This window comes from Buteo buteo, chromosome 3, assembly GCF_964188355.1.
Source record: "Buteo buteo chromosome 3, bButBut1.hap1.1, whole genome shotgun sequence".
Lineage (NCBI taxonomy): Eukaryota > Metazoa > Chordata > Aves > Accipitriformes > Accipitridae > Buteo > Buteo buteo.
Genome location: NC_134173.1, coordinates 32,242,115 through 32,270,081, shown reverse-complemented (window position 1 = coordinate 32,270,081; position 27,967 = coordinate 32,242,115). Strand labels below are relative to the sequence as shown.

Below are 27,967 nucleotides of genomic sequence, written 5' to 3'. Positions count from 1 at the left end.
TGCTGGGACAACAACAACAAAAAGGCAGTAACTTGCAAGAAGCACGCGTGACCTAATAGTTTTGATAAGAAAGAGGAAAAACACACAAATGCCAGCAATCGTTGTTTACAGTACAGCAGCACTTGGGGCTTGCCTTTTACCTCGGGCTTCCTAGAATTGCTTCCTTGGGAGTGATGTTAAGGTAAGTACACAGCAGTAGTTTTTGACTTGCATATCAGAGTATAGATTTTCGTTTATATTTCAAATACGGTTGTTCTGTTATGCACCTGGGGGGGGGGTAAAAACGGGGCATGTCTGTGAGCATAAAGTTGCGTTACATACAGCCACATGTTTAAGAAACAGCACAATTCATGTTGAGCACTCCATTGGAGACCACGGTCTTCAAATTCCTATTTGCATTTCCAGCAGCACCTATATGACCTAGGATATAGGTCAATACAATTCTATTTCTCCAACTAAAATAAAAACCAACCTGATTTAAGAGGTTTCAGCCCATTTCCTGGTGAACGTTCAAGCCCACATCAATTTACTGCCTGCTTAGTTGTAGAGAAGCAAGCATTCATGAGGCTGTGCATCAATGACGCCATTCTGGCCTGAGCTTCACCCTTCCCAGCAACAGTCTTGGGAGGGCACTTAAAAAAAAAAAAAAAAAAAAAATTGATGCAGATTAGAGTGCAGCCCTGCACTCCTGCACATACATAGTTGCATAAGCACAGCTGCCTCAGTGAAGGCAGAGAGAGTGCCTGCATACAGATGGGAGCTTCTGAAAGCAACGCTCCCACCCCAGAAAACAGCCTACAGAACTGTGTACCTCTTAGAACCTTACCGATGGTCATTGATACATGCGTCTAATTGACATCTGCTTCAGAAAGTCCTATTCCACACAGGTGGGGCGTTTGTATGACATAATCCAGAATATCCACTGATCATTTTAAATAATGCATGTGGGAGGGACATTTCCCCTGTGTTAACTTGTATTCTCTTTTTCTTAAATATGTAAATGGTTAAGCTGCTCATAAATTATACACAGCAGAGTTTTTAATACTTAATTTTTAGCAATAATTTATTTTGGAATTCATTAATTTTAAATGGGAAGATCAGAACAATTTCAGAAAACACAGTTCCCATTTAACTTAAAATAGCTGTGTAACATCATGCCTAAAGAAATAGTAGCATGCAAAATCTAACAAGCTCTTTCAAAAGGGGGGAGATCAAGCAACTGACTGCAAGTGAGTGCTATGAGTGATTAAAGAATAATTTAAAAAAGTTAAAACCTTGTTTAAGTCCTGTTCCTCCTGAATTTTTAATGAATGACATTAAAAAAAAATAATTGGCTGAAAACCTCACAATACCGCTTTGCAAGCTTCCTCAGAGAGTTTTGGAAATGATCTTAAATCCAATCATTAACATCCATTGTATCCCTCTAATCCTAAACATCATATGGAAGACATTAGAGAGTCATCGACACTAGGAATCCTCTGTGTTGCACGACCTCAGGACAACATGCCAGTTCTCTGAAACATGGCGTGGTTACAGAGTGCAAATGGGATCAAGCCATGTTTTAATCATGTTTCCAAGTTGCTCTAGAGACCCAGCCTTTGCAAGGCTGCAAACTGGAAAAAAACCAAAACCACCGATGCTGAAACATGCTTCAGCTTCACAGGCACTAGCACACCGGGCCGCACAGAAATCATGCCGACACAGAATGCTCCAACAGGGTCCTATTAACGATGATTTTAATCGTACACATGTAGGACGTTATGGGTTAGCACAGGCACTGAGCAAAATACACCTTCCGAGACAGATCGGAACAGATGAAAAGACAGATCCTACGCAGCTAAGCCACAGAATACACACCCTGTTTGCGTGTACACATACACAAACGACACGCGGAAGAAAAAGCGCTTCTCACCATCCCTCTGTCTGGCCAGCACCCTTCTTCTCCGGTCACCTCAGCCCTGCTCAGGACCATCTTTGCCGCCTCCCGGGGAGAGGCGCCCGCTCTGGGGGAGCAGCTCCTCGCCAGCCCGCGTGCCTGGCAGGCCGCCCACGGCCGCTACCGAGGGGCCGGGTGGTGGCGGGGGCACGACGGCCGCCTCCCAAACGAACCCTGCCAGGCCTAGGGGCTGGTGCCCGGCCCCACGGCCGAGAGCCCCGGCCGGACACCTCGGACGCCCCCCGCGAGCCAGGAACGACCCTCCTCTCCCTGTACAGCGCGGGTCGCCAGGGGCCACAGCCTCCGCGGGCCCTTGCGGAGCTCTCCCCCAGAGCCCAAGGCGGAGAGGCAACACGAAGTCCAAGAAAGAAAGAACGACATCTGCCCTATCGCCAAGGCTGCCTGCCTTCCTCCGAGGTCGGGGGGTGGAGTACCAACAACGCGTCTGTATCCAGCGACTATGTATTTTCACAGGAGGAACGCCAACCGAGGTACGGTACTAGCTACAGCAGTCATCACGTGAAAAAGTTCCCTGTGGCAACACCCAGGGCATCTGCAGAGAAAGCATCACAGTCTAAAATTTGAAAATGCCAAACCACATGCCCTCTTTATAATATGGTCATTTATTGAAAGCAAGGAAAAAAAAAAACCACCCCGCATTTAATCCTTGATCCTTGCGTATAAATCCTGAAAGACAGAAGGTCTCTATGCACTGGAGGCCAGACAATTTGCAAGTTTATAATTCTACTGAGAATTTTCAGATGCTGGAACAGGGAGGGGTAAAGATTCGGTATCTCTTTAACCTCAAAGGATCACACAAGTATAGCCAAGCCAGAAATTAGACCTCACTTCAGGCTGCATTTTCCTTTCTATGTTCATTTACCATTTCTAGCTTCCTTGCTCATAATTTATATAGCTTGTACGCTTTGTGTTTTTTCTTTTTAATTCATATGCAAGCCCTCTATAGTCTCCTGCCTGACTCTTATTTTGAATATACTCTCATGTAGCAGCCAAACACTCATGAAAAGCCCTGTAACACGTTCACTTGGTATTCCCTGTAGATGAAAAACAGCCTCAGTAAAGAAAATTCAGCTATAAGCTGTTTAGTCAGAATTCTTTTTAAGAAGCCACTGTATATTCATTACAAAACTATCATGACTCCTAAGAAACAACTAGTGTCGTAATTCATTTGAAACTCCTATTCCCCAAGCCTATGGGTCTTGCACGTGGGATCCTACCACATTAAATCCACTCAGTTGTTCTCTATTATTTTTCATTCATGTATCAAATTAAATGCTCTCCAGTCTAATGCCCATCCAAAGGCAATGCACTATGCCTTCAGTTACAACCATGGGTTATAAATTTCACATTCAGGTTAACAACCCTGCAGGAAGTCAAACCCAGAGAGCTAAACTGACAAAATGACACTCACCTAAAGCAAAGAGAATCGTATTGCTTTGAGATGCTCAGGGAGATTTTCTCTCTTGAGTTGTCAAAACTAAATTACCAGAGGAGCTGCAGACTAAATTTAGACTCTTCCAGAGCTGCATCCATCCATAACCTGGCCTTTTTGGCACATCACTACTACAGCAGGCATTCAGAAAGCTCAGGGGACATTGCACTTTGCTCGGCCTACTTAGCAGAGACAAAAACACATCTAAGACTCCCAAAGAATACAAATACTTTATGACTAAGCCAGCCTCTTCCTTTGCTGCTCCTCATCCTAGCAGCTCTCTTCCTGGAACTGGCAATCGGGAAATAGGCTGGTATTGCTACAGTATGTGTATTATCAAAGCTGCTTCTCCACAGCAATGAGAAAAAGAAGGTTTGATTGCTTTTGTGTCTTTATTATGAACTGTCATGTTAAGCTTTAGGTATGCTCTGAATAAAGCCTTTAGTAAAGGCAGAATGTCACATTATTCCTTCTTGCTTAAGCTCAGAATGTCCAAAATTATTGCTAGGTTGGCTGCAAAACGTGGGCACTCGTGAGGTCTCACGGCCAGGTGCTGAACACAAGTGTATGGCACATCTAGGTAGCTCATGCCTCCTAAAAGTAACACCTTTGAGCTTTTCATTCAGAGTTAGCATCCGCCCCCCCCCCCCCCAGCCCCTTTCCCCCCTTGGCTTTTTTTGGCCTTGTATTTAGCTTTTTCTGGCCTTTTGATTGCTCCTTATTAACAAAAATGAACAAGAACTGAATAATCACATAACAGCATGACAAGGCCTAATGCTTTTTTCTAAAAAAAGAAGAAAATGTCCATACAATTTTACCGTAGGTTATAAAAAATTCAGCTACAGTGGCTCTGCAGCTCCTTGTTAATGCTGTGAAATGCTTCATAGTTGTAAAGAGTTTCCCATGTATTCCTTCTCTTTGAAGGCCTGGAAAAATGCTCATATTTTATGGAAGCTAACGTTAAGCTGCACGAAAGCTGCCAATGCTTCAAGGAACATCAGCCAAAGGAACGCCAGAATGAGTGAGTTAGATTGGCTGTTCTCAAACTACGGTCCATACCATGCTTGCTGGTGCTCTGCCTGTTACTTAGCTGGTCATTTGTGCTACTCTTCCCCAGTTTCCATCCTGTAAACTACACTATAAGTACACTAAATAAACTACTTGGAGTTTACATGGTGAACTATATTAAATACAGAAAGATGCCCAAAGCTTCTTGTCCATCTAACTTCAAACACTACACATGCATGTCTTGCACATGAGAAACAGACTATGCAGTCTCTAATGGCAAGGACCTAGTCGTAAGACTACTGTGCTCTAGTGTCTGCAATAATCTACCAGAGTTTAGATTCACCAGTTCAGAGAGTAAAGTCCTCCAGACCACAGGAAGGACTGCGCTAGAATGCTTCTTCAGATAAGGAACTATTAAAGCCCCTTCTGGGATTGCAATGAACATTAATGTAAAAGTAAGAATGTGACTATCAAACCAAATGGGGAAATTCAAGTTTACAGCTTTGACCCGTTAATATATGAATGTAAAAGCATCAGGTAACAACAGCAATTAATACAATCCAAGAAGTTCTAAAGGAAGAAAAGATTTAATTTTATACAGGATGGAGTAAGAGCTCTAAATGAGACGGCCTTTTTTCAGTTTTTCCCTTGTGGTGCGTCCCAAAATCCTCACTGGAGGTCACAGAAAAAGTTGTATAAGCAGCTGTGTAATGAAATGGGAAAGTGGGTTTGTGACAATTTCCATGCTTTTCTCCTGCCTGCCCCACCCAGCTGAAGTCTCTCAATCTGGTCGTCTTAAATATCTTTAACTCATTGTATTCTGGATAATCAAAATTTTCTTAGATCACCTCTCCCCTACTTTGGGAAAGGGTTTTGGAGGGGTTTTTTGGTGGTTTTTTTTTTTTTCTTTTCTTGTAAGCCCACACACATTTAACTCAATGGAGAATTCACTTCAAAAGCTTCCTTTCAACTGTTTATGAGCATATAAATAGCTATGCAGGAACAAGTCAATAACTTGTCTAGGATGCTTCCTGTTTCAAACAATGGCAAACCTTGGGTATTTTGGGATGAAAATGTCCATCTTCTTGTATCTTTCTATCTCCTTATAAGTGTGTGTGCATGTGTAAATCTGTACCTATCTATATATAGGTACACCCATATTTACACACACATCCCCACGCAAAAATTTCCTTTATATATAATTCACCAAAAGAAATACTTAGGCTAACTTCTGGACATGTAAATATAACAGCTTGGTGTTGTTATAAACATAACATTTCGATTTCAAGTTTAATAATGGTTAAAAATGTTATTTCCCATGTTCTATGTCTTTAGTTATTTAGTTTATATCAGTTACTTACATGCACTTTAACCTCCACTTTTTCAACCTCAACTTTATAGTCATAGTGCAAGCCTGCAAGCATGCAAGCCTGCTTCTGCAGCTGAGATTTGGTTTTGAAATTTTGGAGAGTAGGCTATGAAGCCATCATCCTCAGAGGATTTTCTGTACCTTTCAGGGAACACCTCTGAAACAGAGAATTTACCCAGAATGGTAGGTAAATTCAAATATATGAATATAAGACCCATTTATGCATTTCAGCTGGACCAGTAAATAGCTGAAATGTGGTAATGTGGTTTCAGTTCTATGTACTTAGAGCATTGTCTTCATAAGCAAGATATTCCCAGCATGTCAGCTGTCTGGAAGTAGCGATCTAAGTTAGACCTCCTCTAACACAAACATCTTCAAAATTAAAAATCACAGTAGGAAATCAGAAAGAATCGCTCCCCAGGGGCATCTGTATTCTCAGTGAAACATCAGCCTTTGTCTGTGTCATTTCTAGGCATCATCTAGTTACAGACCCCGTTGTTTAACACTTATCTTGTAGTTGCCACTCTGATTAACCAAACTGTCCAAAGTATTGAAACCATTACCCTTTTTTTCAGGGCTCATTACCAAATTTACTTACAACAAGAGTTCAGTTAACATTTAAAGAGAAACAGGCAGATTTTCTTGACAAACTTCTCAAGCCCTCACAGCAGCTAAAGGCTCATTTCCTCAAATCCATGGGTTTTTTTCACAGTCACACTTGTGGTCTTTTCCTGCAAACGTCAGCAGGGATTTGAGGACCCTCACCAGGAAGGAAAAGGTGCTGGAGAATTTTGTTCATCTGGGGTGTCGGTTCTCTATTTGTCTCTTTTTCAGCTATGTCCGCTCTCCATTTGAAAAGATACCACCCCGGTAGCTTTAAAACACAAAACTTTATCACTGTATTCTTTTCTTGCTTAGTCAACCTTTTTATTACTTCTGTGTACCTTCTGCTACATTCATCCCATTCACCTCTGTATTTGTTATACTTTCGCAATGCACCTTATCTTTCCATGATTAACATGAATGAAAAAATGCTTCCTTTGCACATACATTAGTCTCTTTTGTCAGAGTAACTGCTTTACGTCAAAGTTAAAAGTTATCTATTTTCAACAAATCAGACTTTTAAAGTGGTTTTAAAATAAACATTTGTAGAGCATACCATACTTTCTTACCTGAACAGAGTTGTTCGACTTTTGTGTAGTTTAAAGCTAATATATCATTAACCCATGCGATGATGTCATGTCTGCTCATAGTCTCTTGGGTTATAGAGGTAGAGTACACGTTGACTGCCATTCCCCAACTAGGAAAAAAAAAAGGACAAAAAACTGGTTTTGACATTTTGATAATTTTTTTCTGGATACAGTGAATTTACACTTCTTGTTCAAAAAAAGAAGGAAAAGCTGCATCACTGTGCAACCTTCTCTTATTTATTGAGAAAGGAGGCTTAATTTTTATTCTTTGATAATACATAACCTCCTCAACGTCCTCTTGGAATCTATGAACATTTCTCTGGCTGTCATTGTGAACTTTAAGAACATACAAACCTACAGTATTCTGCTTAATGCTAATAAGGTAGGAAAACAAGAATTAGACATAGCCTAAAGATACACAGACAGGATCAGAGACCTGGGATTTCGTCACATAATGCTGCACAAATATAGTGATCTGACATCTGTCCGTCAGTTTTTTGCCACTCCATGATGATCAGACTGCCTAAACCAGTATTTAATTTTCAGATAACTTCTTAAAGATGTAGCTGTTCTGCTTACTCAAATACTGATTTTCTTTACTGCAACAGGGGCCTTTTGGATCATTGATTCAGTTCCTAACACTCACAGAGTGAATACCAGATAATCTTTTTTATCAATTTACCAACCTCTATCCTGAAAGTAACCGAGACTTGCACCCCAACCGTCTGGTTGGAAAGCTGCTGCAGAGCCCGATTCCTCTAAATTGTTAGGAACATTTCCTCTCAGCTTAAACCCACTTGTTCTTCTGCAAACTTTATCCTCCAGCTCTAATGGCTTTTTCTTCCCCAGAGCTGATTTCACACTGCGTTAGGGACAGCACTCAGAGTCTGTCCCAATGCCCAGGTAGTCTAGATTAAACCAATCAATCCTCCAAATCTCTTATCAAGTCAAACCTTCACTTACTGGTCATGCCAGCAGTCCTCCTTGAACACAGCCAAACAGTTTCAGACTGTGTTCAGATACTGTTTCACCAAGACCTTGGAAAATGGTACTTTGCACTGAAAATTTGCATAACCACGTATCTTAAATAGATTCTTCTAGCTGGCTAAGGTCCTTTCCTGCAAGTAGGTAGTTCATAGTAGCTTTTATCATCAGTCCCCAAGTGCATAAACTGGAAATGCATACTATTGGATTTTATTCCCTGTTATTCGACACTAGTAACATCGTTTTGTTGCAAGATTGCTAAGAGAAAAGATGAGCACATTCAAGTTTCTCTCATCAACAGTTTCAAAGAGCAGAGCCAAGATCATTCATGAAGAGAGCAATGTTCCCAAGAATAGTGGACTTCAGGAAGTCCACTAGTAACAATCCGAGTAGGAGGTGTCTCAGAAATTATCAAATAGTCAGCAAAGTTGCCCTATTGTTGGAAAGAAAGGGTTTTGTGGGGACTGCACACCTTTGTCTCTAGTGACACCTTGTAGTTAACACTTAAGTGGGTGGCTGTGGTGCCAGTCCTGCTACCTCAGCCTTGGACCTCAACCTTCTCCCTCAGTGAAAGAGGACAGGATCTCCTCTTTGGGATCCAAGGTCTCCACGGACTATTTCCATTGCCAATTTGCAAGATATAACTGTCTAAAGCTTGATAGACAATTCTGCAGAGAACACAAAGACTGCAGGTTAATTCCATCCATTTCTTAGGGGTGCTGGAGCAATCCAGATAAAAAGTGTAAAAAACCCACCAGCATGGAAGTTGACAGAGTAACATGTAAGTGTGTAAGTACGTACAGCAGGGAATGTATTTAAAATACAAGATGAAAAAGTTCATAATCTAGGTCACTTTCTACGAAACAAATTTCACCAACACAGAAGATCGTTCAAATTGTCTCCATCTACTGACATTAAGATCCAAAACATAAAATCTCCAAATTTGCCTGATGAGAAGGAAAAAAATTAAAAAAGAAAAGACAGGCCAGAAAGGGAAAATAGGCTTAAAAAATTCATGCTTCTGTAGTCAGGCTACTACTGCCAGCAATTCATGCAAAACCAGGCTGCCCGCCCCTCTACCTGCTTCTCTCTGGACACCTCCGAAGCACAGAAGAAATCAGCCTGTCCTCGGCTTGTTCAGTTCTTCCTGCAGGCTCCCAGACAGTGCAGCTAATTGTACAAACATAGCACTGTATTCACTTTAACAGTTAGCAAAGGTCATTTTCTTGGCACACACTAAGCGCTTGGATTGAACCGAGTGCTAGGAACAAAGTTTTAGAAATAGGGAGTGCCCTTTCACTCTTAAAACCACACCATAATGGCTAACTATGAAAGCTTAGCTTCAACATCAGAATGGAAGGGACTGAGGAGGCAAACAGCACCCTTGTTACTAATGGCATCTGCGGTTTAAAACATCGCTGTTAACATGGGGTTTACTTCAGTATTTTTAGCCTTTTTATATAGATAAGAAACTAACAGAAAGATACTACCACTGTCACTATTAAACTAACATGTTCAGTATTGTTTCTAAGATCAGCTCAAGTAAACAGCTTAATAGTGACTTTAATATTCACTTAATATTCAGAATAGCGGGTTTTAATATTAAACCAAGAGATCAGTATGGAATAGTCCACTCGCTTCTAAAGAAGCTAAAGATACTTAGATGCTAACATCTGAAATAAAGCTAATCTGATTTGTAATTGCCACTACTTCAAAGTTTAATTGTCCTCTCCAGGCCAGGCAGAACTCAGAACAATGATGAGCTACCAGTAGTGAAAGCAGCAAGTCTACTCTGTTAAAAAGATCAAGAAAACCTACACGCAGGAAGGAAGCAGAAAACTCCTCATCATCCTTTTCCAAAAGCAACAGCAAGGAGAAATACCTATCCTGCAAGTGACAGGAAAGCAAACAACCTCCTTTGCTGCAGTGCATGGGATGGAGAACTCTACTTCAGGAAACAGTGAGTAAATTAATAACCTTGAGTTTTACAATGATACCCTGAAGGATATCTGTAATATAACTTACACTGTGTCTGCAAATGAATTATTATGGTCTATGGGTCAAACGAAAGTTCAGGCTATTTGTAAGAGAGACTAGCTTCACCTTTGTACACACAGGTATGTGCGAAGGTGCATCAATACAATTTTAAACAAACTTATGCAAAACAAATCAGAATTTCTGTTAAAAAAATACAATAACATGCCATTGCCATTTATTGTCAGTGACTTGGTAACATACGTCTGAAGCTTCCACAGTCTCTTCTCTTGGAAGAGTTCACCATGTCTTTGCTTCTTCTGTCCCCCACCCTCCTAATGGTTATGTTTTAAATAAACTCAGCTGGGAAAGGTTTCCTTTACTGTAAGCATGTTCTAATTCAGTGTTCAGACACACACATATCCTGTTTGCCACACGGACAGACCCGGGGGGGGGGGGGGGGACAAAACCACCACCACCAAAAAACCACCAAACAACAACAACAAAAAGATAAGAAAAAAAGGAACAACCAGGCATAGGTAGCAGAGCTGCCATGCTTGATGACAAACAAGAACCCCTGTGCATGACATCCACAGCTGGGCCTAGGTTTTCTCCAGGACTCAGTTCCCCATGTGCTGAACTGCTTTGAAAAATGTGATCCAGATTCAAAACACATATTAATAAACATCTGTAAGGTGATGCATGAGAACAGCTGGACAGGTGGAAATGCACAGGCTGTACTCTGTGAACAGCCAAGTAGCTAATAACTTGATTCTATGTCCTAATACGCTATTTCTTTTCAATAACATTATTTATATTTTCAACTGGTTAGGCTTTCCCTTGTTTAGGCTGAAGGCTATCAAGCATAAGATTGCTATGAGGCTTATTACAAGTCTGAAAACCAGAATCTACCTGAGATCTTCCAACTTTCATAGACATGCCTGGCAATTCTACAGTAACTAAAAGCAGACTGAAGTCTCAGTCTGCACATCATATCCCCCACTTCAGAGCACACAGGTGGAGATTAAAAACCTCTGGCTGTTACAGTGCTGCCTAACCACAAAGGACTCTCCCTTGTTTTACTTATAAGAAACTGAAATTAAAAACCCCAATAAATATTAACAAGCCATAGGACACTTCACATATTAGTCCAGGCCATTTCAGAAAAACCCTTCACACACGCACAGCTAAGCACCACAGACCTGAGTTCAGAGGATTAGTTAGGTGCTGAAAATCAGGCATATGCTTAAGCAGTTTCCCCAGTCAGAAATATACTGGCTTAGCATGTTCGATGGTAAACATTACACCCAAAGGAGTATTAATTTTTTAAGGCATTACATGCAGCACTTAACATTCAGCTATTGGGCATTTTCCACTGTTCTTGCTACAGGTAACTGCAGCTGTTACAAGGTGCTATTCAGCTGTGTTTAAGGACAGTTTTGCAAGAGGCATATTTACTTTATTTTTCTGGGGAGAAACTAACAGTTTTTGCCAGCAGCAGCTGTATTACAAAAAACCACTAATAACGGAAAGACTGGAAGGATTGCAGCAATGACGCTATCTGCAGCACAAAAACTCATCACACGCCATCACCTCTGAAACTGCAAGGCCTTCCTGTTTCGTACTATTAGGTACGGTATGATGTTAAGTTTTAAAATGCAGCAGAAAGCCTGTGTGACAATACAAAGAGGAGCCTTCTGGAAGCCGGCACCTGATAGCATCAGGATAGATACTGCCTGTAAAACAAAAGATCTCACACCAAAGATTACTGAAGCGCAAGATACAGCAGAAAGGCTAAAATGTAGCTGAGACTGCTGTAGCTCCTGTTGGAAAGGCTTTCTAGATTAAAGCTGCTGCAAAACAAAAATCCCTGAAGGAAGAAAACTGCCAGCCTCCATGGCTGCATCCCTGTAGAAGGAAAATCCATCCTTTCATATCACCCTGAAATGGCAGCTCTTTTGCAGCTGGACCTTGCCTGCTTCAACATTCACTGCATACAGCCTTAGCCATAGTCATTAGAGGCCAGTTATGCTTGAGGTTGTCTTTACTGAAAGGAGTCTTGAGGCCAGAAAAACAACACAAAAAGCTCCTGCGCAATGCTGACAACACTGTTCTTACTCTCCCTTTTGACTTATGCTGTACTCCTGCAGCAAATGCAATGGCCATGGCCACAGCCCTCATGTCAGAGCGCTGCAACTGAAGTGGTATTTGTAACAAGCAACATAAAGGCTCTATCTAGTCAGAAACTCAGTTAAGATTAATCACAATGAGGTATTGCCATGGAAAAAAAGAAGAAAAGGAGAAAATAATCCTGTGCTTGTAATATTGGGAGAAAGTCACACCTTTTAAAATGCTGAATGTCAAATCTCTTGTGCACTGTTCCCATGTTACTAAATAGCATTGAAATGTTAAAAATCATTTATCTCATTCACTTCTGAATGCCATTTTACCTTTACAACATGGATCTGACTTGAAGACCTAAAATGATTTGTGAAGCATACTATAGAGTCTAGACAAGACTGAGGCAATCCATCTACATTTTGATTGCTTGAATGTTGCAGGATTACCATTTAACACAACAAACAGCATATTTTCTATTGTTTTCATCACAGTTCCCTGTTTAAATGCAAGTGAGATTAGAGTAAGAGAGATTTACTTTCATTGGATTAGGGCATTTTCAAGTTTTTTTCTTTTAAATTAAAGGCTGCCTGCCAATGCTGGGATGTTCTGACCTACATAAATGTTTATGACAGGTCTCAAGGACTGGTTTAGACCCAAATCTGAGTAACTCTTATAAAAGACCAGTGGTAATTTTGTTTTGTGGTACATATGGCTTTAGAAGTAAAAAAAAAAAAAACAACAAAAACAAACCAAAATGTTTTATCTGAGAGGCAGAAAAATATTGGTTCTTTTTCAGACATTCAGTTCCCCCAAATCTGAAAAACACAATCAAAAGTATTCAAACAATATACACAATTTGAGCCAAAACCTCTGAGATGGCCCAATAACTAGCAATGCATTACACTGTCTACTGCATAGTTTTTACAAAATAGTTTTAAGTTTATTCACTAACCAGTTATGAAATTGGGGTAGCTCACCAAAATAAACAGTTACAAATTCCAAGAAAATTATTTAGTGCTTGGAAGATTTTAGGGCACCTGAGGAGGACAAGCCACATTCACTGACTCACTTGAAGTTAATTTTTTTGATCTGCCAGTCATATTTGCATAGCGTAAGTAAGATTTCTTTATTTCTCCTACTACCTTCTCACTCCTGCTGCCACTGAAACTGTATAGGAATGTAATACATAATGTCATGTCTCTACAACAATATTAACACTTTTATTTTTTCCAGGCTTCACCTTTGCCTCCAAAAGTACAATGCAATATTAACACTTAACTACACGATATCTTAATTGTGGCTGAAAGTATTTGCATAGTGTGAAAGGTTCATTATCAATTTCTATGAGTAAACAAATCTTAACTAAAAAATACATTCTTGACAAAGGATAGAGGTTCAAGAAAGGCAGACATCAATAGCTTACACAAAATGGAAGCAATTTAGAGTCTTTGGCCACCACCATTTCCAGGTAGGTATACTCACTCTGACTGGTTAGAAATGAACCACGGCAATGCACAGCACCCTCAAACTGCACCTTAGAATAGTCGAACAAAGCAATAGCAATGCTTGGCACTGAACAGACAGGTACTGGTTAACATGGAGAAAGGATGCACAAATTTCAGTATAAAATGAATGTTACTACAAATTAAGAAGGCATTTTATTAATGAAGAACCACAAATACCTTTGAAGTGGGCTGAATGAGAGGAATGTAAGTGTGACAAGGCTGAAATGCTAAAAAATCAACTGCTTTTACTTACAGTTATTACCCACTCCCCCCCTATGGCTTTCAACTCCAAGATCTTAAGCTTGAATTGCTGCTCTGATGCCCTGAAGGAAGACAATCAACCTGTAAAATTTTCACAATAGACACTGGCAACTACTCTACCCTTCACAAGAGACAAGGGGATTGTGGGAAAAAAAAGTAAGTTGATTCAGAGAAAAATAGAAAAAGAATTCTCAGACTTAGGTTATATAGTAAACTCAAGTCAATTAGAAATACCTACATTTTAGAAAACAGAAGAGGATCTATGACCATTTTGTAACTAGAAAAACCTTGAAAAAGCTGATGAATAAACCAAAATTTAATCTTCTGTGAAACGAAGTCTCAATTCACCAAGACACGCATGGGAGCTTTAATCACCTTTTATTCATTTTTTTTCTCTTATGGAAACTAACAGATTACTAAGCATACATGCAGACATTGCTAAAGGATTTTTAAGAGGTTAAAAACACGCCTTAAAGCAGGGTAAGACCAGTGCTAAGTAAGTACACTTAGCATGGTGGAGAAAGGATGCCTTGAGAAGCAGCACATGTTTAGCAAGCTTCAGTTCCTAGCCTGGGTTCTGCAAGTAACAGGGGAACCTCCTACATTTTGCTCCCACTAGATGATGGATGAGTAGTTGAGGATCTACTGTCTGAAAAAATACAAGTGCTTTAGCAAATGCAGATTTACTGGAAAATGAAGACAGCAGCTCAGGAGAGCTTGTCTCCAAACCCACTGCCCCACAGGAGTGCAGTGCATGAACTCCCAGGCAAAACAATGCGGATACAGCCAAGCACCTGAGCAGCCACCTGCATCTACACCAGGGAAACATCTGCCCTGGATTAGGAAGGGATAAAAATAATCAGAAACCTTGATTAAGAAAGACCAACACTGCCAGGCACCCAAATTGCTGGGCACCCGAGGCACTATGTCAGAGGCATAAACCACCGGCACAGCAGCCCGGCAGCAGCTCTGGCAGGGCAGGCAGCTCACTGCTCCTGACTCCTGCCAGTTCCGCCTTTTAAGTCCAGAAAACGCTGTGGGCAGGCTTGGGAGTTTCAGCAGGGATGAGATCCAACTAGAGTCAGATGAAGTCACCAAATGAATTTAGTTTTGACCTATCCGGGGTTTTGCCACCCTCCTCCTCCTCCCCAACATGCATACATTCGGAGGTGAAAGGCTAAAGTAACACGCCGATTTACTCCAAGCATAACGTAATGGCAAATGAGATTTTGTAATACTATACAGCCCTCCTGATGGGGGGCCTGAGCAGCCTCCAAGCGCCTCACGCCCCCGCACAGGGCCAGGCGAGCGAGGCAGTGACTCAGCAGGAGACGCGCACTGAGCATCCACGGGTTTCAGAAGAGGACAAGTCTGGGAAGAAGGGAAAACAGGAGGATTAAACAAGGGGAAACGCAACGCCTTTCTCCTAACGCGTAGCTGCCATTTCCTAAAGGGAGGCTGCAGTACACTTAATAAAGCCTGGTTGTCCAAGGCATGCGAAGTTAACCCGGAGAGCAGTCTCATGGGAAAGGTCTTGTGCTAGCTGAAGAGGGACTACAATACACCTTTTCTACTCACAAATGATGTAATATGATACAGAGAACAAGGACCTCCATGCATCAACTTTTCTCTCTTTTACATTAAAAACAAATGTAGATACACACCAATTTATGCACTGCAACATTTGTTCTAACCTTAATACACATGTATGTTAGAATCACAGAATATCCTGAGTTGGAAAAAACCCACCAAGGTTCACTGAGTCCAACTCCCTGTTTCCGCAGGGAGCAAGGCCCTTTGAAAGTGGCCTTCTAAGTAGGCACTTTGAAAGCACCTGGAGTGACACCCAGGAAAGGACAAGAAATAGCACAGAGACCACCCATGCAACCACTGCAACCATCCCAGGACCCGTGGGGAAAGGTGCTGGAGCACAGCCTGCACGACAGAGCCACGGAGCTGCCAGGCAGCCAGCCAGCCTCGCTCCAGCCCTGAACGAGTCATGGTGGCAGGAAGGTGATGACACTGAGCAGCAGTATAAGACAACATTTATTTTAAGCCACCTTCGCCCTGCAGTTGTAAACAAGCATGTGACAACAGATGAAGCAACAGGCAACCGTGCTGGCTGCTTTCACTGGTGCATCACTCTAAGACATGGTTGTGTATTTTTGTAACATAAAATATTAAGCTCTAGTATGGTTGTGCAGGGCGGCCACTGCTCCCACAGCTTTGCTGCCATTCGAGGTTCAAAGGAGAAGTGCCAGGCTTTCTGCTGGGTATGCGGGGCACTCGGCGGGCAGGTTTCTAGGACCAAGCTCCAGCAGACATCTGTGGCCTGAACCACATGTAAATCTCCTGCCAGCACTGCCTCTGCAGACCACTGGAGCAACACGCTATATAGCTTTTTACTAGGCTCTGTGTTCAACTTCTCCCCCACTTCTCCCTGCACCACTGGTGAAAGCTAGACTAATAATAATAAAAAGATCTCAGAGTTCTGACATCTCCAGTGTTGTTGAAATAGGCCCAAATAAATACCCCTCTCTTTGGCTTGTATAAAATCCCTACAAATCATTATTAATATTATACAGATTTCAAGTGTTAACACTACCAGCCACGACACTTAATTTTGGGTTTCGATACCAAAGTAACTTGACCTCTTCCCTCATTCTCATGAGTTAATACTACAACAGACAAGGAAACACTCTGAAATTATTCTGGTGCAAGATATTACCAGTAAATTACTTGCACTTAAGAATTAATCCTACCAAGGACTATCTAGAACAGGGCTGAACTAAGTGCAATTGCTTAACTACTAAATTAATTTTGGAGCAACTAAAACTAGAATTCACTAATCCTTGACGGAGTAAAATGCCCTTTAGGAACACGCTAGCTCAACCATCTGTGATTTATGTAATGTATTATTCTTGCTGTGTGCCAGTAACCACAAACTTACTTTACCATTGTTGCACTACCAACGCAATTGCTGAGACTACCAGCATCAAGTAAAGCTTCCCCCAAACTGATTTTTTCAACCACGTTGGTCTTTGAAGGTCTGTGAAGTCAGTGTTTTCTTTTAGACTTTAGCTTTTAACATCTCCTGCATATCTAAAGGGGGAAATGCCTAAAGCTTTGTTTTCCCAAATAATGTTCTTTAGATGGCGCTTACTGCTTTGATGCAACTGTGATTGTAGGAAGAGAATTACTGGCAGTTACAACAGTCTTTATCTACGAGTCCCAGTAAAGCCTTCTACCTTAAGCTAAGAGAAGCATAGATGTACCGTTTAATAGGATTTGGCCTCCTTTCGTGGAATATCTTGAGGTCAATTCCTAAAGCGTATTGCTTCCAGCTGGCAAACGATGACATTACCAAGTTCAACTCCCACAATAAACAAGGCAAAAGAGAAAAAAAGTTTATTGCTTGAATTACCTTCAACTACATATAAGTGCAGTTAAGAAGGTAATAACCTGTGTTGCAATGTGAATATTTAGTTTCCTCAACCGTCTCAGTGTTGCTGTAGGTCATGCGACAAGACAGTTCTGCACCACTCCCTGTAAAAGCACGTCAAACTAAGCACACATCTGACACAGTTTAAGAGCTGTGCTCATAGTTAAACATTTTCTGCAGATTAAACTTATCAATAATGGTAATATTTTCTGTATGAAAAAATACACAATTCCTTAAAAGCAGAAGGAGTCATTTGTCAGCTTTTAACTTCAAGACTTAATCTAATTGCAATGTACATAATTAATTTTATGACATAACAAAACTATCCCTTTACTCTAGTGTGTGTCTACGATCTTTTGGTCATTCCTGGGTACTAAATTGCAGAAGTTGCTCCCAGTGATTTAGAGAATGCAATATGAAGTCATTCATACACTGCAGCAGCAGAAGTATAGCTTTTGCAAGAATTAAGCTAGAAGACAGTTGAAATGATGCAGTCAAACTGAGACTGCATACACACATTTTTCTTTTCCATTTGAAACCTATGATGATAGGACGATTTCACCTTGGTGGCAGGACTAAATTTGTTGCCATACGATATTCCTTTCACTTTTAAAGCACCTGATTTCATTACTGTGTTTTGTGTGCTGCATTTTGAACTCAAGAGCTGTTTATGCCTGTTAGAGTGACAGAATAGGATCATAAAGCGACTCAGGTAGGCAGGGAACTCCAGAGATACCTGCTCCAACCTCCCTTTCACAGCAGTCAGCAAGAGAAGGCTGCCAATGGTCCCATCTAGCTGAGTTTCAAGTCCCTCCAAGGACACATATTCCACAGCCTCTCTGGGTAACCTCTTCCAGTGTTTGACCATCCCCACCGTGACATTTTTTTCTCCCAGTATCTAAAGACATTTCTCCCGTTTCAGCTGCTGACTGCCATTGCCTCTCATCCTCTCCCCGTGCACCTCAGAGAAGAACCTGGCTCCATCTCCTCTACAACCCCCCCATCAGACAGCTAAAGACTGCAATGAGATCTTCCCCTGTCCCGAGCAATCTCTTCTGTAGGCTGACCAAACCCAGCTTACATGCTCCAGCCCCCTGACCATCCTGGTGGCCCTCTGCCCCGCTCACTTCAGTATGTCACTGTCTTTCTCAAATCGGAGAGGCCAAATTCAGACACAGTATGCGAGATGTGGTCTCAGAAGCACCAGAGGGGAATAATCACTTCCCTGGAGCTGCTGGCTACATGCCTGCTAACGCAGCCCAGCATGGGCTTGGCCGCCTTCCCTGCAAGAGCGCACTGCTGACTCATGTTCATCTTGTTCACCAGCACCACCAGGTCCATATTGTGTAGCACTTCAGGAACAATTAGAGGGGGGGATGCTTAAAGTGGTAGTGGGAAAAGCCACCTCACCATATTAAAAATAGAGGTGCTTAAGAGACAAGGCAGTTCTACAGCATCCCTGTTGCTGTGAAACTCATTTCACGCTTGGGGACCACAGGTTAAAAATGTACATTGGAGAGCCAAACTTCTGCAGGCAGAAATATATATTAAAGGAAAAGAAAGAAAATACTCCTTAGGCCTACTTGAGTCTGACAACTGGCACAACATGAACATGTTGACTGAAAACAGTGTTTTCAGATCCCGATTCAGGATCTACATCTTGCATAACTTTGAAACATTAATACAAGCAAGGAGGGATATGGACCCCAAACAATAATTCAGTAAAATATAATTAATGCCATTCTGCATAACAAGGTTTCCAGCAGAACAGCTATTAACATGTGAATGCTGTCCTTTTAGAAATATGTATCCCTTCTGTTCAACCAATTATCATTTCACTGCCTCCATGTTCTCAGCATTCCTACACACCATATTCTTTCTGTATACAAAAGCTCCCGCGGGACTTCCATATCACTGGGTTACGTACTCCACTTCCATACAAACAATTACTCACAGATTCTATAGTTATTTTAATAAGCTATGATTTGTATACCACTGAATCCATAAGTAAAGCAAATGCATACTCTACTTCAAATATTTCAGTGCTTCCTGCTCATGATATTACTGGACTAGCTCCACAGGGATTAACCTTAAGAAGCAAAGCATAACAACCATGTAAAATTTGCCTAAAATGAATTATCATTCCCCCCAAATTGTTTAATACCTATTGCCAGCAAGCCCTTCCGAGCATCAACACTGCATTCCAGAATGACAGGCAAGAATTTGCATTCATGTGCATCTCTGAATAATTACAGCTGCTTGGGTAGGAAATCTGTACGGTACTAAGGAACCTCGCTGTAGGGGGGATATTCACTTGAGTGACTCCTAAAAGATAAAACCGAAGCCCACGGATCTCGCTAACTGGCTCTCAGGGTTCCAAATTGCCAAGAAACATAATATGGAAAATTAAACCTCTGAAACAGTACACACAACCATATGGAAAAACAGGACATACAGCATTGCTTTACACTATACCATTAGAGCAAAATAAGCTATTCCTTTACTCTGTCAACTGCGACACTGAAGAAGGGCCCATTTTACACAGAAGAAATCCCAAACTCCAAGCCGAGAAATTTTCAGTTTGCATAGCTTGTTTAAATATTGTTCCAGACCACTCCAAGTTTCTGTTTAAATTCACACGAGCTCACACCAATGTTTCTGTCCTTGCCCCTCCACCCATGCAGGACCTAGATTCACAGCCTCCATCTTCCATCACCTCACCCATATTTCAAACCCCTTCCCTCCCTCAGCCAACACGAGTAAGCAACGCAAGGCAGCCGTACGCAAGGCCAGAAAATCAAGACCACGACCTGCACGGCATACTCCTCTCCAGGCAGAACAATTTGGCACAGTTGTAGGATTTCCTACGGAAGCTACATCCTTAAGTCGCAGCTCATTGATGAATGTTTACATTTCCTGTTTGGATAGCATAGCGAAAAAACAGATTTAACACAAAAGCACCCCTTCACTAAACAGTGGGCTCTATGGGAAACAAGAAATTATTTTGGAGTGGTTAAGCTGAGCCATTTAATGGGTGTGCTTTCAGTATACAGAGTCTTCTCTATCAAATATTTAATAACTTTGTATACCACCAGAAAACCAGACAAACTTCTGTCAAAATATCACAGGCAAGACTTCCATTCTGAATTAAATATGGGACAGCATGAAGACAACAGAATTGTATTAAAAATAAAAAAGCCGCCACTTTTAAAACCCCAACAATTAAATGCATGTTCAGTAAACTTTTATAGCTGATATTCCCCTTCCCCTCCCACCTAATTATAATGAAACAATATGAAGAAGATGCTTTATCGGTGAGTCAGGCAGCAGAGATCTGAGCAAGATCCAAACAGCTACGCAGTGCTCAGCTAACACCATTCACAGAAGAAACACGGATGTTTTCCATTTACGTTCCCTAGCATGGATACTGGAAGTGAGCGATCAGTGCTGCTAGCCGGAGGTCAGGATTCAGGGAGCAAGGAGGACGCAAGTATCTATCCCAGTGCAGCGCGAGTCTCACCGCCATCGCGCTTACTCCGCGCTGCAGCCTTCATGCCATCCCGCTCAGTGGTTTGCGTGATTGAGAACAGATGTGGTGAGACCACTCGTTTTCAATTATCAAACAAAGGCTGAAAGTTGCATCTCCAAAATGAAAAGCTGGCACACGATTTACCTTCTTCCTTACCAAGCCTTTGCTATAATTAGCTTTGGGCATGAGGAAGGAGAAAAGACTGTCAAATTAAACTAACCTCCCCCCCCCAAGCCCCCAAAACAGAACCTCTGAAGATATTTTTGAAAAGTCGCTCATTCAAATGCCAAGGCTTGAAATGTAGACCTACTACACTTAGTTTTTGTTACTGCATCCAAAACAAGTTTTATATCTCAAAAGGTTAGTCCAGGTACACCACCTGGGAGAACATTCTGGTGGTCCAGCCTGCTTGTCATTAGGTAGCTGCATCTCCCTCAAACTAGCCATTCATGCAGCAAAGGAAAAACTCAAAGAAATAGCTTTAATCAGGCTCTCTTGGTCCACAGCCCCACCTCCAAATCACCTTTCTTTCACAATCCAGCATATTTTTCACTGCCTGTTTTCCAGGGAGGCTAGATTGAAGAAACTAGGCAGAAGCCAAAATGTCTATTTCTAAAAGTGACAGCATCAGGTTCAGTTCTCACATATCCTAAACTCGCTCCTTTTGTTGTTAATATGCCAGAAACACACTGCTGTTGCTATGCAGCTCAACAAGGTAGTTTAAAAAAACCACACCGTGCGACAAAAACCAAAACGCAGCCTCCCACCTACAGGATGTTTCCGAAACCCACGGAGGCAGGGTGCAGATTAGGTGTACTCAGACCTTTTTGGTGAGAGCACTTGGGTGCAAGCTGAGAAGATGGTGCTGTCTGAATGTTACTTAACGTTACTTTCATTTCCTTACACAAACTGGTTTGTCTGTGGAGTGCTGTTTTCTTCCTTCCCCCTCTCCACCCTCCCCCCAAGCTACCTCTCTCTCAGCCCCTGATTTTAACAAATATCCTCAACTCCCAAAACATTGTGAAGATACTTCCTTCAAGTAAGATCTAAATCCAGGTCAAGAGAGGTAGCCCAATAATGCAGGCACGGACTATCTAGGCTTCAAACTACTGATGCACTATTGAGCAGAGTCATCCTCGTAACCCTCCAAGCCATTTACGTGCACTCACATGTGATTCCCAGTTATCTTCAGACAGTTTCACCCTGTACTTTTTGAGAGCTAGACCTGCCCAGCAGAAGATACTCACCAAAACAGCTCTGCCTAGGCAGAGTACTCCCTAATCAGAAAACAAGATTAAAGAGCAGCAGCAGTGGCAGTGACAGGAAGCCAGCTTTATGAAAGTGAAAGAAGAGAAAATAGAGCGTACCTAAGATCAGAGGAACCAAGGAAAGATTTCTCCGTGGTATCTCTTATGCTGGCTAGTAGCTGCTGGCTGTAAGTCATCAGGATGGGCTTCTCTTGGATAGCTAGTAACTACCTTGTTGCAATCCAGATGCCTGACAGACAAGGGGGTTATCACAAATACCACTTTTAGAAAAGCTCAAGCCAAATTTATGGGGTGTGATTTATGGTTTGTTTTTTTTAAACAAACATTTATTATTGCCTTTCTCCTGCTTCCAGTGAAATCTAGGACAAAATTCTCATAATCTGCAATAGGAGCAGTTAGGCCAAGAGCAAATGCCTCCGAAAATAATGTTTCAGTTACTAATATATTTAGTAGCATTTGCGTTGACTAGCATTTACTGTTCCAGATGGTGAAAACAGTCATGCCTGTCTATTCTGTGAAGTGAGAAGACAACTCACTGTTTTTACTCTGTATCATCTTCCCAATTCTCAGCAAGCTTGGGCCTTCATATATTAATGTTATCAACACAAATGGTCTTTTTTTTTACTTCGGTGGAATTACCTGCTTACCACATTCAATGCAATCTAATTTTAGAGCAAGAAATGCCTTCTGCCCAGAGTAGGGCGAAGCGGTAAGCCTCCCTTCGTACCCTGAGTAAAGCTGCACACGTGTGGAAGGCACAGAGTCGCCAGGGACAGTGGCAGAGACGCGTCCTGCAGAAGGATGCTCTCTGCCGTGTGGGGCCAGCCTGCGTCCGGCAATTCATCGCGAGTTGGGAAGGCAAAGACCAAGACAGATTTTGCTAGAATGTAAATCTCGACTTTCATCGTGGAAGTTATCAGCTCATGGTGCAGTAAAAGACGGCCAGATACAGTCTGTAACACCCCACAGTTTATTTCAGCGGTGGGTGAGGAAATCACCGCCTCCCTCCAGCTTTCATTATTATGCACAGCACCATCACACAGCAGTGGCTTGAACAATGATTTCTAAAAGGAAGACGACACTCAGGAAAACCAAATATTTAAAACAGATACCATTAGAAGTGTATATACTCATAGATAGGAAAGAGGTTTTTTGTTTTAGTTTCTTTTAGCTTAGTGATTTGAAGGAAAATAATCAGGAGGTCAGACTCTTTCCCCCAGCCTCGTGAAAGTTCTGGGTATAAAACTAAACATAGCCAGTGTACGCAGGACCAGAAAACCATTTTTCCAGCAGCACATAGATAAACCAAAAGTTAAGCGTGGTATCCTGCAAAGGAGGGTACAACAGTTTTTCCCTTCTAGACGGGAGTGGTTTAGGCTAGGTATGCCATTTGAACCTGGAAATATTCAAACTCTTTGTACAGCTAGCTAGTTTTTAAAAAATACGAGCTGATCAACCGCATAAGATGCCTGGAGTCTGGCAAAAAGCACTGCAGACATGCCCTGTTTAAAAAAAATTCTCCACACAGCTGTTGATCTGGTTTCTCATTGAATTTTTTTCAGTCGACTTTGAACATGCAAGTAAAACTATAATTAAATGTAACACTGTTCTCAGAAATGAGCCCAAATCTATTTTGGCCCAACAAAATGACACCTCAGCTCCAACCAAATTTTAAAGTCAGTCTCCTGACCCAGAGCACCTGAAACAGCATTTCACTAGAGAAATACAGACTGATTACAGTTATTTACTCTGAAAGGTAACATCTCCCTGTGACTAAATTTTATACCAAAGTGCCTGGTTTCCATTTACCAGCTAAGTAACGCTGCATGAGAAACTTAACACCTCGGGCCTGTATGTCCCAGTCTGCAAAATTTAATATGTCCTTTGGAAGACTTCAGAAAACTATTTGTGGCTTTGCATATGGAGGACATGGTTGGGACTCATGTGGTACAGGTTCAATTCCCTGCTGCATCCTCAACTCAGTGGGTAACTTAGGGCAACTCCTTCCACGTCAGCTTCCTAGGCTGTAAAACGGTATAAACTTAAAATCTGCTTCAGAAGCTGGATATCAAATCTTTGGTAGGAGCTGGTATTTGAAACAGTAAAGCTTTTTTTTTTTTTTAGGTTTGAGAATATCTAAACTGGTAAAAAATTTATTCTGATCAACAAACGCTACTTCTGATTTAAAATATTTATGTAACAGAGCATGTTAAAAGAAGTAAAATGAGAAAGCCTCTCTCTCCTGTAACATCAGAAATGCAAAAGGCAAATACTGAACCTCTATGCATATAGCAGATACAGTTTAACTTAAGAGCAAAGCTGTAGTACGCAGAAGCGTATTGCGAGCAAAGTACATACTTCTAGACCGGTACAACTGCTGATCTGATGTCACGCTCCAGGCTGTGTTTAATGACATATTTATTCCATATTTCTAGGTACAGATGGAACAAAGCAGCCCAACAATCAGAGGCATAGCAACCCGATGTGTCATATGGTGAAGTTGTGCAGGCTGCTCCGTAACTCTGCTTCAAAGTCAGCATGGCACCAACAGTCCAGCGTGGCAGTAGGCACAATACTGATAGTATTAATCTGTTCTATTTAGTGATCTTCTGCTGCAACTCAAACTTAGCAAGGACCAAACTAGTCTAGCTACTAAAGGTTTTCATGGAAGTTAAAAGCCCATGCTCTTCTAGTATCAAGAAGAAGTTTCACCACAGTTTTCACACATTTTCTTTAAGGTTTCCTTTCTGTTATGGTTGACATTTACTTCATAAAGTACTTGGAGCTACAGATGAAAACAAATTAAGCATCATTCTCCCCCCTGGAGAAAAGAGGAAATCAACAGACAGGGGTGCCATGACTCTGTAAGATCAGGGTAGGTTTCCACAAGTCAAAGAGAACCTAAATAGGATTCCCCAGTGGAAATCTTTATTTGTGCATTAAAGGTGTATTTTTTAATATATTGAATCGGTTTATTTATTTACTGCCCCAAAATAACAAGAAACATTAGCAGCAGTGGTTCCATGTTCCTTTATATTGCTCTAGATAGGGATACAAATGGATGCAAAGCTCTACAAGACTAAGGAGTACTCCTCTGGATGAAAGGCTATTCAGATGCAGAATAACTTCGCAGTTTCTGGAAAACCAGGCAAGTGATATTTCTGTCACCATGTGCTTAACATAGCAGCCTTACAAAATGTCTTTTCCAGACATAGTTCAATCCATGATATGACAGGCAGAAGGACAAGAAAACTGACTTGTTGATGGCTGCAGAAAATTACATACAAACCTATTACAAAAGGATACTGGAGAACCCCACTGAACAGAGGTTCTCCAAAGAACCCTTCCGAAGGAAAGCAGTGAGATAGCAATCAGTAGCACCTGTGACACATGTCAGAATAACTAAAGATAGATGGCATGATAATTCATTTCAAATCTATTTTATATTTCCGCTTAGGTGCATGATGGAAATATGGCTTTCCTCTTAAAACAGAATCGTGTACTGCTCAGCTGAAATTCAGATACAGGAAGTGAGAGCTCCAATCTTTCTGCAAGTAGAAATAGGTCTTTACAAAAGCAAATTTGCTACTTTGCCCTAAATGTCTGTATTGGGGCTTCATTACACAAAGTATCAACGGATTCAGAGAGGGGAACAGACTAAATTTTGTGGTATTCAAACAAACCACCCACTTGGATCTCAGATGCATTTCACGATCACCCGTCAGTGCGTGATCAACAATGAGATTCACTGTTAAGGTTATTAATGGTCAGCTGCGCCGGTAGCATCTCTGTTACTCCTCAGCAGCAGAAAAAAATGTTGTGATTTTCTTTAGACAAACAAGCCAAGCCATCCACATTTGTTTTCATCTCATCGAGCGCACAACTCGCCACTTTAGTCAGATATTTGAAAGCAGCATCATTTCCTGCTGTTTGAAAATCAGCTTTAAGGGGCGTGTTCTCTGCAGAGGCATTGCTTGCTGTCATGCAGGCAGTATTTAAAATAACTGTATATTAACATAAGGGGAGCTACTGGCCGTATTATCACCCTTCAAGTCGGCAGCAAGGAGCACATAAAACCAGTTGCGTTCCGGGCTGCGCCGCGACCCTTATCAAACAATGCAAACAATTTTAATGAGCTTATCTGCCGGAACATATTGTCAGAGATGTTAATGCAGAAGCGCTGCCAGCAACGCATGCCAAACGATTCATCAAAAATGCCTACAACTGCGACAAAGGACGTGCCCCCCCCCCCCGCCCCCCGAATAAAAAACGATAAATAAATACAAAATGGGGCTGCGGCCGGCGGGAGGGCTGGGGCGGATGGAGCCGCCCCCCACCCCCCGCCGCAAGCACCGGGGGGGGGCTGTCACCCCCGCCCGGCGAGCGGGGGGTCGCTGTCACCCCCGGACCGGTGTGCCGGGGGAGGGGGTCGCCCACCCCCCCGGCCGCCCGTCAGAGCGGTGCCCGCCGCCCGCCCGGTGCGGTCCCGCGGCCGGGCAGGGGCTGCCCGCGCCCGCCACCCCCGGCCGCCGCCTCCCGCACGGCGCCGCCTCCGAGATCCGCAGCGAGGTGCTGCGGCTCTTTCCAGGGGGAGCTGGCCGCCTGCGCGGGGCTCGCTCCTTCCTTCCTCCCCCCCCCCCCCCTTTTCCTTTTGTTGGGTGTTTATTACTATTATTACTATTTTTTTTTTTTTAACCGCCTTTCTTCCGCCCGGGAGCGGCGAGCCCCCGCAGTCATCCCGCCTATTCCCCAAACGCTTTCCAGCCGGACAATGCGAGCGCCGCCGCACGCCGCAGCCCCCGTCCGCCCCCGCCGGGGCGGGGAGGTGGGGATGAGGACCGGGGGGTGCTGCAGCCCGCCCGCCTTATGCAACCGCCCCCCGCTCTGCAGCCGCCCCCCCTCCCCGTCCTCCTCCTCCTCCGCGGCCGCCGCCGCCCCGCTAGCCGCCGCAGTACCTGTAGGAGCGCTCCCCCCGCACCGTGTGCTTCCTGAAGGGGATGATGGTCCCGTTATCCTGGATGATGTCGTTATTGTTCTCGCCATTTGGGGACAGGGCTTGGGTCGGTCCGGGCATTGGCGCTCCCGCGGCTCCGCAGAGCCCCGCGCTGCTGGTGTGCGGAAGGTGGCGGCAGCCCAGCTCTCGCCGCCCGCCCGCGCCGCGCCGCTCCGCTCCGCTCCGCCCCGCCGCGCACGTCAGCCCCGCCGCCGCGGCCGCCGCCGCCGCCGCCCCACGTGACCGCCCCTCGCCATGGCAACCGGCCGACTCCGCGCCTCGCCTTCCTCCGCGCCGCGGCCGCCCCGCCGCGCCCGGGGAGGGGAGGGAGGGGGTAGGCGGGCCGCGACCAGCCCGCCCCGCCCCGCGCCCCCACACACACAAAGAGCCGCTCGCCCCGTGGGTGCGGGGGGATCCGCCGTCCCCCGCGGGTGGCGGGGCTGCGGGGACGGCCCGAGCTGTGAGGCGGCCCTTCTCGGTGCCGGCAGACAAAGCGCTAGGGGCGGCCCCACGCACGCACACGCACTCCCCCCCGCGCCCCCACGCCGGTGTCCCGCCGCCTCCGCGCGTGTCCCTGCACAGGAAGACGTCCTTCTCCCCTCCAGCAACGGCGGGGAGAGGGGGGGGAAGCCGTGCCGCGCCCCTGCCCACCTCTCCCGGTGGCGGCAACGCTTTCGCCCTGGTTCCAGGAGAACAACCGAGACCTCGAAGCCCGACGCCTCAGCGTCGCCCTCCTTTCCCTGACGGCAGGGAGCTATTTCGGGCTCCAGCTTTTGCAATAAGCGACACCCCCCAGCACAGGCTGCGCTGCTACGCTGCCCAGACGGCAGCGGGGTAACCCGAGCGGGGAAACGCCGCCCGGCGCCCCTGAAGGTCTTCCCTCCGTTGTGGTGTGCCTGGAGTCGTTAATGGCCACGCACAAAGCTCGCCCTCG

General features: G+C 43.5%; 1 protein-coding gene and 1 long non-coding RNA gene across 3 annotated transcripts in view; one reads left to right on the top strand and one right to left on the bottom strand.

Annotated features, from left to right (window-relative positions):
* MAPRE2 (microtubule associated protein RP/EB family member 2) overlaps nucleotides 1-27,239 on the bottom strand; it is a 59,158-nt gene extending 31,919 nt beyond the window's left edge. The window contains exons 1-2 of one of the 2 annotated variants that reach the window (XM_075023256.1): nucleotides 26,996-27,239; nucleotides 6,939-7,066 (exon numbers count right to left, since the gene is read on the bottom strand). In XM_075023256.1, coding sequence (XP_074879357.1) covers nucleotides 6,939-7,066; nucleotides 26,996-27,114 — 247 coding nt within the window. In that variant the 5' untranslated portion in view covers nucleotides 27,115-27,239. The remainder of the gene's footprint in view (nucleotides 1-6,938; nucleotides 7,067-26,995) is intronic. The other variant, XM_075023257.1, reaches the window with a different exon arrangement.
* Nucleotides 123-24,609, top strand: LOC142029031 (uncharacterized). The gene is made up of 3 exons (XR_012649783.1): nucleotides 123-181; nucleotides 9,676-9,900; nucleotides 24,476-24,609. It is a non-coding gene; the product is annotated as an uncharacterized LOC142029031 (long non-coding RNA).
* Nucleotides 27,240-27,967: the final 728 nt, after the last annotated feature.